At 43.2% G+C, this 14093-nt stretch overlaps 1 protein-coding gene across 1 annotated transcript in view; it reads left to right on the forward strand.

Moving 5' to 3' along the window:
• The window catches only part of LOC140897050 (cytosolic phospholipase A2 gamma), a 44625-nt gene that overhangs the window by 7569 nt on the left and 22963 nt on the right, over positions 1–14093 (forward strand). The window contains exons 5-8 of the mRNA XM_073309320.1: positions 2843–3041; positions 3670–3787; positions 5813–5953; positions 9002–9055. Of these exons, the coding sequence (XP_073165421.1) occupies positions 2843–3041; positions 3670–3787; positions 5813–5953; positions 9002–9055 (512 nt within the window). The remainder of the gene's footprint in view (positions 1–2842; positions 3042–3669; positions 3788–5812; positions 5954–9001; positions 9056–14093) is intronic.

Here is a 14093-nt window from a genome sequence, read left to right on the forward strand (position 1 = left end):
TGAATGCACTATAAGGTGGGTAGAAAGCTGGCTAGATTGTCAGGCTCAACGGGTAGTGATCAATGGCTCCATGTCTAGTTGGCAGCCGGTATCAAGTGGAGTGCCCCAAGGGTCGGTCCTGGGGCCAGTTTTGTTCAATATCTTCATAAATGATCTGGAGGATGGTGTGGATTGCACTCTCAGCAAATTTGCGGATGATACTAAACTGGGAGGAGTGGTAGATACGCTGGAGGGGAGGGATAGGATACAGAAGGACCTAGACAAATTGGAGGATTGGGCCAAAAGAAATCTGATGAGGTTCAATAAGGATAAGTGCAGGGTCCTGCACTTAGGACGGAAGAACCCAATGCACAGCTACAGAGTAGGGACCGAATGGCTAGGCAGCAGTTCTGCGGAAAAGGACCTAGGGGTGACAGTGGACGAGAAGCTGGATATGAGTCAGCAGTGTGCCCTTGTTGCCAAGAAGGCCAATGGCATTTTGGGATGTATAAGTAGGGGCATAGCGAGCAGATCGAGGGACGTGATCGTTCCCCTCTATTCGACATTGGTGAGGCCTCATCTGGAGTACTGTGTCCAGTTTTGGGCCCCACACTTCAAGAAGGATGTGGATAAATTGGAGAGAGTCCAGCGAAGGGCAACAAAAATGATTAGGGGTCTGGAACACATGAGTTATGAGGAGAGGCTGAGGGAGCTGGGATTGTTTAGCCTGCAGAAGAGAAGAATGAGGGGGGATTTGATAGCTGCTTTCAACTACCTGAAAGGGGGTTCCAAAGAGGATGGCTCTAGACTGTTCTCAATGGTAGCAGATGACAGAACGAGGAGTAATGGTCTCAAGTTGCAGTGGGGGAGGTTTAGATTGGATATTAGGAAAAACTTTTTCACTAAGAGGGTGGTGAAACACTGGAATGCGTTACCTAGGGAGATGGTAGAATCTCCTTCCTTAGAGGTTTTTAAGGTCAGGCTTGACAAAGCCCTGGCTGGGATGATTTAACTGGGAATTGGTCCTGCTTCGAGCAGGGGGTTGGACTAGATGACCTTCTGGGGTCCCTTCCAACCCTGATATTCTATGATTCTATGATTCTAAGTCCCAGGTTAACAGATCCAGAGCCTGCTAACCTGATTTATACTAACATTGCTGTATGTACATGCCTTTTAAGTCTGACCCTTCTAAGATTTCTACATGGGCAAAAGTGACAGGGGCCCAGCCCTATAGTTCTAATTTAGTATTTATAACTCATATAGTGTCATTGTGAATCTCTTGAATTCTGGTGTTTCCCTTAGAGCCCAAGCTCCATCAGTCATGTGATTTTTGTGAGTCTCACAGCTCATCGAGGCTATAGAGGCACAGCTGTGCCACTGCAGTTTAGCTGCTGTAGTGCTTCAGTGTAGACACTACCTACACTGGAGGGAGGGGTTCTCCCGTCAGTACAGCTAATCCAGCTCCTTGACAGGCCATAGATAAGCTGACAGAAGAATTCTTCCATCCACCTAGCGCTGCCTACATAGGGACTTAAGTTAGCTTAAATATGGCACTCCGAAGTGTGGATTTTTCACCCCTTGAGCAACACAGTCATGCTGGCCTAACAGTCTAGTGTAAACCAGGCGTCAGCTTTCATTATTTTATGAAGCATACATGTCTGTCTCTGGTGGTTGTGGAGAAAAGCTTGGAAATGTGAACCCTACCAGCTCAAATGACAGAAGGCAAGTGAAAGGAACCCAAGTTTTTAAAATAAATCTCATGATTTTTAAGCCAAACTTGGGATTTTCTGTGACCTGACGTGACTTTTGGCATACTTGTAGTTTGCATTAGGGCTGAAATCAGGATAGCAGAACAGTGCCTACTACCTTCTTTGTCCCTTTTTCTCCAGTCGAGAGACTTATTTTAGTTGTGATTAAAGAGAGGCAGAGTGTGAACAATGGTTTGCGCCATAGGAAAAGTGAGAAATGCACATAACTGGTGTTTGTTAAACTGGAACAAGTGACAGGGTGTAACACAAGATGGGGATAACCAGGTGCAAAAGAGACAACAATGGTCGCAAGTTTGTAGGATAGGGTGGAGAGTTAGTTTCTCAATGGAAAAGGAGACTGTGTCCTTCAGAACATCCAGCTAATCTAACAGGGCCACATACTGATAGCCTTGCTCACAATGAGTAGCAGTTGACACAGGACCCTAAGGGAGTTAGGCATTCCATTGGTGATGCAATTCAATGGGAGACTGATACCAGTGGGTGACTTCCTAATTATCATAATTACTTATCTGCCCCACATTAACATAGTATCTGAGCACCACTGTATTTATCTCCATAACACCCCTGTGAGTTAGGAAAGTGCCTGTATCCCCCTTTTCCTATGGGGAACCAACGTTACAATCTCTGGGAGAGCAGGGAGCAGAACCTACATTTCCTGAGTTCTAGGCAAGTTTCCTAACCACTGAACCATTCTTCCCCTCCCAAACTTTCTGCACAAATAGTCCCACTGAAGTCAATGTTAGGGTGAAAGAGTCATCATGGGCAGGACAGATCTGTGGATGTTACAAATATCCTGAATGTAACCAGAGCTGTTCAAACTCGGTGTCATGGACCCTGTGTATTGCTAATGGAGATTCCCCATTTGCTCAACCTAGTAAGTACCTGGGGGATTTGGATTTTATCTCTGCTGATGCTGTGGCTTTCCACAGCAGCCATCCAGACAGCCATGTGATCCTTGGGGGTTACAAATGCATTGCCATGATAGAACAATAAGTGAAAATATTCTAATAAATAATTATGCAGACATTGAAAGGGCTGGGGGAAATTGCCCATATCCTGTTCCCCGTGCAAAGTGTGTTTTGTCTCTGTAATACGTGTATGTCATCTCTCTACAAAAATGGGGACTGGGCAGAGAAATTGCAGGCCTTGGAGGAAAGTATGTGTGCTAGACTTTCCAAATACACCTGGAGCATCCCAAAGGCAACGAAAATGCTACTCGAGGCAGCTAAAGATGAAAATTACTCCCTGACTGAGTTCTGGGCCTACACTGTGGTCTATGGAATGTTACATGAGGTGGGTGAAAAACTCTCCCTTTTGTAACTTTCTAAGGTCCCCATCTAGCCCCACTCACCAACCTACCCAACCTTATGACTTGGGATTGCACGTTGATCTGAGTCCACACAGGAAAACGAGAGGGCTTGGACCCAAGTTGCTGTGGCACACCGGCTCTGACCTACCCCTCTATTAAGGACCTAAGACCTTGGGTCCTGAGTGCATGCTGAGCCAAGTCAGACTGATTTTTGTGTGCAGAGAAACGGGTCTTGGGCTCACACCTGAGTCAGACCCTGGGCTTAGTGTATAGAACTTCCCGCAGGGAGTCTGCAGGGGAAGTGGGGACTAAGTCTTAGGCTAATGGCTTGACCACTTAGTCATTGAGGAAGGTTTATTCTCATAGATAAATAAATGCTGAGTGGCTCCACTGAATTCTGTGGAGTTACTTGAGTTACTTCATCTATACACTTGGGTGACTGAGGGCAAACTCCACATCTGTCTAGCTATCATCTCAGCATGTGGAAATGTGTTGGCGCCCTGAGCTCAGGCTTGGACTGAGCTGTCAGCGCAGAGACTATAGGCAATGTTACAATCACAGTTTAAAAGTAGGAGTGTGTTTGTCTGAACTTATAAAATCTTGTCTGTACAGCTGGACAAGGGACACTTGTCTGAGCAGCGGAGTGCTTCTGAGAACGGACATAACCCCTATCCCATCTATGCAGCAGTGGATGAGCGAAGTTTTTCCAAAGTAACTGAATACTCTCCAGGTAAAAATAAACAACCAAATCTATATGTAATCTCAGTGTAAAGAAGCCTGTCATTTATTTCACCTCCATACAACTCCTCGAGGCAGCAGAGATGTTGAGGTTGTCTTTAGAGCTGATTGAAAATGAAAAAACAAATTGTGAAAAAAAATTAAAAAATTTAAATCTTTTTTGTTCACCAGGATTATTAATGGGCCCCTTTTTCTTGTTGCATGACATTTGTTTCCTTTGTTTCCCCTAGAAATTGTATCAAAACATATTTTAATAAGATTTTCTTTAACAAAATCTTGATTTTCAGTAAGAAAAGAGTAAGTGAAACAAAACCTTTAAAAAATTCCTTAAAATATCAGTAAAACTATGGCAGAAAATTTCACAAAACAGGGAAAATCCAGGTAACATTTACAACTGCTGGGAATAAGTTTTGTTCATGCAAAAATCTTTTTTGAGAAAAATTCAAACTCACTCTCTTGTTTTCTTTTTTCCTTTCTCCTATTTTGGAAAATCTTTCTAGGTGGAGACACACTTTATTTATTATCTTATTTACTTATTTAGATTTAACAATATAAAATTATGTGTCTTGAAGCATCTAGGAAGCTAACATCATTAATAACGCAGTAAAATTCCTGGAGCATGAAAGAATAATTTCACAAGAAACTCACCAGCCATCACTCCATTCACTTATAGATATGACTTGAGCTGATCAAAAATGATCCAACAAAGTCAAAATTTTTCATGAGTATAGGTCAGTTTTGACCCCCCCCAAAAATCATTTAGAAAAATACTGAAATGAAGTCTTTCGATTTTTAGTTTCAAGAAGACATTTTGTTTCAAAATTAATTTTACTTTAAGTTTTATAAAAACTAAATGAACATGAAATAAAAAGTCAAAATCACAATGAAACTTTTTTGACTGACCAAACTAAAATTGTCTTGAACACTTCTTTTTGCAGGGAATTTTTAGTTTAGATTTGTTTTCATTCCAATTCAGAACAAAACCAAATTTCACAAATGTGGAGTTTCCCTCCAAATGGAAAATAACAGCTTCTGCACAGCCCTAGATGTGCCCAGAATTTCTCTTATATTTTGGATGGTTTAGAACCAGGTGGTAGCTCACACATTTTGGGGAGGTGCTTAGGGACTACGATGTGGGGAGAACCAATTGGAGGGATTGTAGATGAATTAGGGATCACATGGGCCTTCTGGAACACTGAGAGAACTCTGCATTATGGGGCATCTTGGAAGACAGCATGACGTTCATTATGGGAGAAGGTAAGGTAGGAGGTGCAGATGTAGGGAATTCAATGGTGAAGCAAAGGGGATGATCAAGTCAAGCTGGGAGCAATATTTTCAATAAATTGTTTTTTCACTAAAAATGCATTTTCAGGCCCCTTTTTGTTGAATTCAAATATAATGAATAGTTTCAGTTGGGGAAACAAATTTTAAGTGTAAAACATTTTGTTTTTACTGTTTGATTTCAAATGGTCTTTTAATTTCAAATGTGGTCATTAAGAAAAGTGAAAACAGATTAATCAAGGAGGAAAGAAATGAGTCAACTAAAATGTTTTGTGGGACGTGAAATGAATAAAACAAAACAAAGTTTCATTTTCTGTCAACTCAAAATGATTTATTTATTTACTTTTTAATTTGGTGAAAAATTAGGTTGTTTTTTTCAGTTTGAATCAAACTAGATATTTCTCCAGAGTTTTTGGTTCAGCCCCTGAATTAAAAATTACATTATTTGCTCAGCTTTAGTGGTAAGAACTCTGAACTGAGACACAGGTGGTGTGGGGTTGTAGTTGGAGCCTGGGAGGTGAGGACCAATGGCTTCATACAGAATGTGAATAGGAGTCAAGGAGGAATATGAAGATGGGACAACATGGATGGGAAGAAACTTTATTAATGCAGATGTTGTTTGAAGCACGCTCACATTCCCCTGAGTTATGGATATCTCATGCCACCCTTTCCTGCTGATTCACCTGCAACCTCAAAACTCTTGCTGGGCTTTGTTTCCAAACTCTTTATTTTTCAGCATCCTGGTTTGAGTTCACCCCCCATGAAGCCAGCTTCCTTGGCTATGGAGCAAGTGTACCCATGGAATACTTTGGAAGTGAATACAAGAATGGAGAACTAAAGAAGCAGAAAGAAGAGAAAAGCATGAGTTACCTACAAGGTGAATGATCATGCCTCTTCTTCTTAGGAGATGGAGACAATTGACACAATTGAGCCTGGTTAGATGCATAGATATCGGAAATAAACCATGGAATACTAAAATGGAGAAATATTTACATATATTAGAAAGCTTTTATGTAGATAGTTGAGTGGGGTAAAAACCAGTTTTCATAAGCCATAAAAAATTTTGAGAATCAAAAGAAATTCCTTTCCTAAATCAGAACAAAAAAACAAAATTATTTTTTTTCACAAACTGAAAATAAAAAAAATGTTTTGGTTCAGGTGTGTCAAAATATTTCATTTAAATGAGAATATAAAAACAGCCACAATGAGTCAGACCAAAGGTCTATCTGGACTAATAGGTCCATCTAGCCTCGTATGCAATCTTTCGACAGTGACCAATGCCAGGTGCTTCAGAGAGAATGAACAGAATAGTCAATCATTGAGTGATTTGTCTTCCTATTGTCCACACCCAGCTTCTGGCAATCAGAGGCTAGGGACACCCAGAGTGTGGGATTGCATCCCTGCCTATCATGACTAATAGCCATTGATGGACATCTCCTCCATGAACTTATTGAAATCTTCTTTAAATCCCGTTATACTTTTGGCTTTCACAAGATCCCCCAACAACAAGTTCCACAGGTTGATTGTGTGTTGTGTTTTTGTTTTAAACCTGCTGCCTATTAATTTCATAGGGGGTCCCCTGGTTCTTGTGTCATGTGCACAGATAAATAACACTTCCTTATTCACTTTCTCCAGACCATTCATGATTTTATAGAATTCTAACATACGCCTCTTAGTCACCTCTTTTCCAAGCTGAAAAGTCCCAGTCCTTTTAATCTTTACTCATACTGTATCTGTTCCATATCCTTAATCATTTTTGTTGCTCTTCTCTGTACTTTTTACAATTCTAATATATATTTTTTGAGATGGAGGGACCAGAACTGCACACAGTATTCACGGTGTGAGTGTACCATGGATTTATATAGTGGCATTTGATACTTTCTGTCTTATCTAGCCTTTTCCTAATGAATCCCAACAGTCTGTTAGCTTTTATGACTGCCACTGTACACTGAGTGGATCTTTTCAGAGAATTATCCACAATGGCTCAAAGAGCTCTTTCTTGAGTGGTAACAGCTAATTTAGATCCCATAATTTTGTACATATAGTTGGGATTATTTTTTGCAAAGTGCATAACTTTGCATTTCTCTGCAATTAATTTCAAATGTTTCATTTCAGTTTTGACCCTTTTTATTTTTTACTTTTTCTTTACTATAATTAAATTAAATTTTAAAGTGTTCTTTTTAAAGAAAAAACAAAAAACAGTTTTTGTTTATAAAAAAGTAAAAATGAAACAATTTGAAACTTTATTCAAAAAAAAATCATGTAAAAAATTAATCCAAACTGACTCTTTTCAATCAACAGTTTAGGTTTGATCGAATGGAATTTTCTCCACAAGTGTTTCAGCAGAAAATCTCAACCAACTTTAGCACTTTTCATCCATAGCTCTTAAAGCACTTTTTCTGATTATCAATATGTGCATTGTACAGGTGGGGAAAAATGACATAGGAAGGGAAAATGACTCAAGTCACAACTGGGAAGTCACTCGGTGCAGTAACGGGAGATAAGGTTTAGGAACCAAGGTATCCTGATTCTCAGAGTGGTGCCCAATTAAGTAGACCATTCTGCCTCCTTTGAAGCTATGTCTACACTAGCACTTTTGTTGGTAAAACTTTTGTCTGTCAGGATGTGGAAAAAAATCCCTTTGACCAACGTAAGTTTCAACAACAAAACTACCCGTGTGGACAGTGCTATGTTCATGGTTTATGCCGACGGAAGAGAGCTGTCCCATCGGCATACAGCAGCTACATGGGAGACCTTACAGCAACATGGCTGCAGAAGTACAGCTGTGTCTCTCTAAGGTCGCTCTAAGGTCTCTAAGGTCTATAGTGTAGATATAGCCTGAGTTGATCACCCATGTTTGTGTTGCTTGGCCTTTTCTGCTCATTTGAAAACCCAGCCTTACCTTCTAGGGATTTTAAAAGGAGTTAGGTGCCCAAATCCCAATTTCATTGGGAATTGGGCATCTAATTACCTTAAGCTCCTGTGTAAATCCAAGCAGTAATTTTTTATTGCTCTCTAAAGGAAATGGGCCAATTTCTACTCTGTTACACCTCAGAGTAACTTCATTGACTTGAATAGATAGTCTTGTGGTTTACAGTAGTGTAACTGAGGTCACAATTTGACCCTTTGCTACATTTTGGGCCATCTGGAGGACAGTCCATTGGATACTGGTGAGGAATCTAATTAATGAATAACCTTAATTACCACACTCCCATATGTGGTCGCAATATGGAACCATTACATGTTCTCACAGTTTGGTCTTCTGAGGATTGTGAGACTTTTGTTTAATTCTGGTTGCTGGGTTTAGTGTGTGGATCTTGGGTAGTGTTTCTGTCTAGTGGTTTGCAGGAGGTGAGATTTGATGATCTCATGGTCCCTTCTGCCTCAAGGTCTATGACTGCAGGACTTTATGATCTATGGTATGTGTTTCTTTGGTTGTATTTCTTGACCCAAACTAGAGTCCTCCTTACATAGCAGAATGGTTCTTACCATGGAACTAGTAATTTTGGGGATTTCTCTCCCCACACTCTGGAAAATGGGATAATATTTTTTTTAAATACTGTGAAAATGTTCAGTGGAAATTTTTTGACTTTTCAGAAAAGAAAGGAAAAGAAAACCCCTCACAATAAAAATGTTCAGCGCAAAAGCAGTGAAAACCAAATCCTTTTGAAAACCAAAAAACATTTCAGTTTTCAGCCAATACATAAATAAATTAATACATAAAATAAAAAATAAAAAAAGTTTCTAATGAAAAAAACCCTTTTCATGAAAGCAGACATTTTACTTGACATTTTCATTTTGACAAAAACCCCAATTTTCTATAAAAAATAATGTGAAGAAAATACTGTTATGATCAACCCTAAGTAGAACCTGTGTAAGTAAACAGCTTCAAATCCTTTTATACTCTTTTCCTTCTTGTTTTCAGGTTTGTGGGGAAGTGCCATTGGCAGCAAAACGGAAAATGAAAAAGTAATAAAAGGTATGCCAGTTTCTGTTCTCATAGCACACTGGCGTCAGAGCTCAGGTCCTCAAGTTTGTTCTGGATGGGACTCTCTAGAGTGGAGTCTTCTTCATCAACTCCAGAACTAGCTTCCTGCATTGCTCTAAAATAACCCGCTGTAAGGACTTTTACAGCACAAGGCAAACTGCATCTCTTTGTGTGTGCTGCTGAATGTGAGGATGTTTTGTGTTCTGCAGACTTTTTTTATTTAGTTATTTATTCTATTTTAATTCATGGCAAAAGTTCTTAGACTGGCTGTTTTAAATTTTTATTAGAGAAGATCAGAAAATCACAAATTTTGGTGGGAAAAATGCCCAACTTTTTCTAGTTGAAAAATAGTAAAATAAGTTTGAAAATTGGGATTTACTCCACTTTTCTCACATCTTTTTATATTCTTCCACATGCGACTTTCCCCAGTGAGTTAAAAAAAAGAGGACGATGAGTACAAAAGGGAGAGAGAGATTGTGAAATGCAGTGAAAATTCAAACACCAAAAATAGAAAAATGATATGTTTTGGTTTCTAAAAAATGAAATAAAGTGTCATCTTACACTGTTTTTTCTTTGTTAGGGTATGTCTACACTACGAAATTAGGTCGAATTTATAGAAGTCGGTTTTTTAGAAATCGGTTTTATATATTCGAGTGTGTGTGTCCCCACAGAAAATGCTCTAAGTGCATTAAGTGAATTAACTCGGCGGAGCGCTTCCACAATACCGAGGCTAGAGTCGACTTCCGGAGTGTTGCACTGTGGGTAGCTATCCCACAGTTCCCGCAGTCTCCGCTGCCCATTGGAATTCTGGGTTGAGATCCCAATGCCTGATGGGGCTAAAACATTGTCGCGGGTGGTTCTGGGTACATATTGTCAGGCCCCCGTTCCCTCCCTCCCTCCGTGAAAGCAAGGGCAGACAATCGTTTCGTGCCTTTTTTCCTGAGTTACCTGTGCAGACTCCATACCATGGCAAGCATGGAGCCCGCTCAGGTAACCGTCACCGTATGTCTCCTGGGTGCTGGCAGACGCGGTACTGCATTGCTACACAGTAGCAGCAACCCCTTGCCTTGTGGCAGCAGACGGTACAATACGACTGGTAGCCGTCATCGTCATGTCCGAGGTGCTCCTGGCCATGTCGGCCAGGAGTGCCTGGGCATACATGGGCACAGGGACTAAATTTGGAGTGACTTGACCAGGTCATTCTCTTCAGTCCTGCAGTCAGTCCTATTGAACCGTCTTATGGTGAGCAGGCAGGCGATATGGATTGCTAGCAGTCCTATTGCATCATCTTCTGCCGGGCAGCCATGAGATGTGGATGGCATGCAGTCCTTCTGCACCATCTGCTGCCAGCCAAAGATGTAAAAGATAGATGGAGTGGATCAAAACAAGAAATAGACCAGATTTGTTTTGTACTCATTTGCTTCCCCCCCACCCCCATCTAGGGGACTCATTCCTCTAGGTCACACTGCAGTCACTCACAGGGAAGGTGCAGCGAGGTAAATCTAGCCATGTATCAATCAGAGGCCAGACTAACCTCCTTGTTCCAATAAGAACAATAACTTAGGTGCACCATTTCTTATTGGAACCCTCCGTGAAGTCCTGCCTGAAATACTCCTTGATGTAAAGCCACCCCCTTTGTTGATTTTAGCTCCCTGAAGCCAACCCTGTAAGCCGTGTCTTCAGTCGCCCCTCCCTCTGTCAGAGCAACGGCAGACAATCATTCCGCCCCTTTTTTCTGAGCGGACGCCATACCAAGGTAAGCATGGAGGCCGCTCAGCTCACTTTGGCAATTAGGAGCACATTAAACACCACATGCATTATCCAGAAGTATATGCAGCACCAGAACCTGGCAGAGCGATACCAAGCGAGTAGGCAACGTCAGCGCGGTCGCGTGAGTGATCAGGACATGGACACAGATTTCTCTGAAAGCACGGGCCCTGCCAATGCATGCATCATGGTGCAGGGGGCAAGTTCATGCTGTGGAATGCCGATTCTGGGCTTGGGAAACAAGCACAGATTGGTGGGACCGCATAGTGTTGCAGGTCTGGGACGATTCCCAGCTGCTGCAAAACTTTCGCATGTGTAAGGGCACTTTCATGGAACTTTGTGACTTGCTTTCCCCTGCCCTGAAGCACATGAATACCAAGATGAGAGCAGCCCTCACAGTTGAGAAGCGAGTGGCGATAGCCCTGTGGAAGCTTGCAACGCCAGACAGCTACCGGTCAGTCGGGAATCAATTTGGAGTGGGCAAATCTACTGTGGGGGCTGCTGTGATGCACGTAGCCAACTCAATCAAAGATCTGCTGATATCAAGGGTAGTGACCCTGGGAAATGTGCAGGTCATAGTGGATGGCTTTGCTGCAATGGGATTCTCTAACTGTGGTGGGGCCATAGACGGAACCCATATCCCTATCTTGGCACCAGAGCACCAAGCCAGCGAGTACATAAACCACAAGGGGTACTTTTCAATAGTGCTGCAACCTCGGGTGGATCACAAGGGACATTTCACCAACATCAACGTGGGATGGCCGGGAAAGGTACATGACGCTCGCATCTTCAGGAACTCTGGTCTGTTTCAAAAGCTGCAGGAAGGGACTTTATTCCCAGACCAGAAAATAACTGTTGGGGATGTTGAAATGCCTAGTTATCCTTGGGGACCCAGCCTACCCTTTAATGCCATGGCTCATGAAGCCGTACACAGGCAGCCTGGACAGTAGTCAGGAGCTGTTCAACTACAGGCTGAGCAAGTGCAGAATGGTGGTAGAATGTGCATTTGGACGTTTAAAGGCGCGCTGGCGCGGTTTACTGACTCGGTTAGACCTCAGCGAAACCAATATTCCCACTGCTTGCTGTGTGCTCCACAATATCTGTGAGAGTAAGGGGGAGACGTTTATGGCGGGGTGGGAGGCTGAGGCAAATTGCCTGGCTGCTGGTTACGTGCAGCCAGACACCAGGGCGGTTAGAAGAGCACAGGAGGGCACGGTACGCATCAGAGAAGCTTTGAAAACCAGTTTCATGACTGGCCAGGCTACGGTGTGAAAGTTCTGTTTGTTTCTCCTTGATGAAACCCGCCGCCCCTTGGTTCACTCTACTTCCCTTTAAGCTAACCACCCTCCCCTCCTCCCTTCAATCACTGCTTGCAGAGGCAATAAAGTCATTGTTGCTTCACATTCATGCATTCTTTATTCATTCATCACACAAATAGGGGGATGACTACCAAGGTAGCCCAGGAGGGGTGGTGGTGGAGGGAAGGAAAATGCCACCCAGCACTTTAAGCACAGCACTTTAAAAGTTTACAACTTTAAAATTTATTGAAAGCCAGCCTTCTTTTTTTGGGGCAATCCTCTGTGGCGGAGTGGCTGGTTGGCCGGTGGCCCCCCCACCGCGTTCTTGGGCGTCTGGGTGTGGAGGCTATGGAACTTGGGGAGGAGGGCGGTTGGTTACACAGGGGATGTAGTGGCAGTCTGTGCTCCAGCTGCCTTTGCTGCAGCTCAACCATACACTGGAGCATACCGGTTTGATCCTCCAGGAGCTTCAGCATTGAATCCTGCCTCCTCTCATCACGCTGCCGCCACATTTGAGCTTCAGCCCTGTCTTCAGCCCGCCACTTACTCTCTTCAGCCTGCCACTTACTCTCTTCAGCCCACCACCTCTCCTCCCAGTCATTTTGTGCTTTCCTGCACTCTGACATTATTTGCCTCCACGCATTGGTCTGTGCTCTGTCAGTGTGGGAGGACAGCATGAGCTCAGAGAACATTTCATCACGAGTGCATTTTTTTTTCTTTCTAATCTTCACTAGCCTCTGGGAAGGAGAAGATCCTGTGATCCTTGAAACACATGTAGCTGGTGGAGAAAAAAAAGGGACAGCAGTATTTAAAAAGACACATTTTATAAAACAGTGGCTACAGTCTTTCAGGGTAAACCTTGCTGTTAACATTACATACATAGCACATGTGCTTTCGTTACAAGGTCGCATTTTGCCTCCCCCGACCACGTGGCTACCCCCTCAACCCTCCCCCCTCCCCGTGGCTAACAGCGGGGAACATTTCTGTTCAGCCGCAGGCAAACAGCCCAACAGGAACGGGCTCCTCTGAGTGTCCCCTGAAGAAAAGTGCCCTATTTCAATCAGGTGACCATGAATGATATCTCACTCTCCTGAGGATAACACAGAGAGATAAAGAATGGATGTTGTTTGAACACCAGCAAACATACACTGCAATGCTTTGTTGTACAATGATTCCCGAGTACGTGTTATTGGCCTGGAGTGGTAAAGTGTCCTACCATGAAGGACGCAATAAGGCTGCCCTCTCCAGAAACCTTTTGCAAAGGCTTTGGGAGTACATCCAGGAGAGCCGCAAATGCCAGGGCAAATTAATCCTTTCATATGCTTGCTTTTAAGCCATGTATAGAATTTTAAAAGGTACACTCACCAGAGGTCCCTTCTCCGCCTGCCGGGTCCAGGAAGCAGCCTTGGGTGGGTTCGGGGGGTACTTGCTCCAGGTCCAGGGTGAGAAACAGTTCCTGGCTGTCGGGAAAAGCGGTTTCTCCGCTTGCTTGCTGTGAGCTATCTACAACCTCGTCATCATCATCTTCTTCGTCCCCAAAACCTGCTTCCGTGTTGCCTCCATCTCCATTGAAGGAGTCAAACAACACGGCTGGGGTAGTGGTGGCTGAACCCCCTAAAATGGCATGCAGCTCATCATAGAAGCGGCATGTTTGGGGCTCTGACCCGGAGCGGCTGTTCGCCCCTCTGGTTTTCTGGTAGGCTTGCCTCAGCTCCTTAAGTTTCACGCGGCACTGCTTCGGGTCCCTGTTATGGCCTCTGTCCTTCATGCCCTGGGAGATTTTGACAAAGGTTTTGGCATTTCAAAAACTGGAACGGAGTTCTGATAGCACGGATTCCTCTCCCCATACAGCGATCAGATCCCGTACCTCCCGTTCAGTCCATGCTGGAGCTCTTTTGCGATTCTGGGACTCCATCATGGTCACCTCTGCTGATGAGCTCTGCATGGTCACCTGCAGCTTGCCA

Source organism: Lepidochelys kempii, chromosome 13 (genome assembly GCF_965140285.1).
Source record: "Lepidochelys kempii isolate rLepKem1 chromosome 13, rLepKem1.hap1, whole genome shotgun sequence".
Lineage (NCBI taxonomy): Eukaryota > Metazoa > Chordata > Testudines > Cheloniidae > Lepidochelys > Lepidochelys kempii.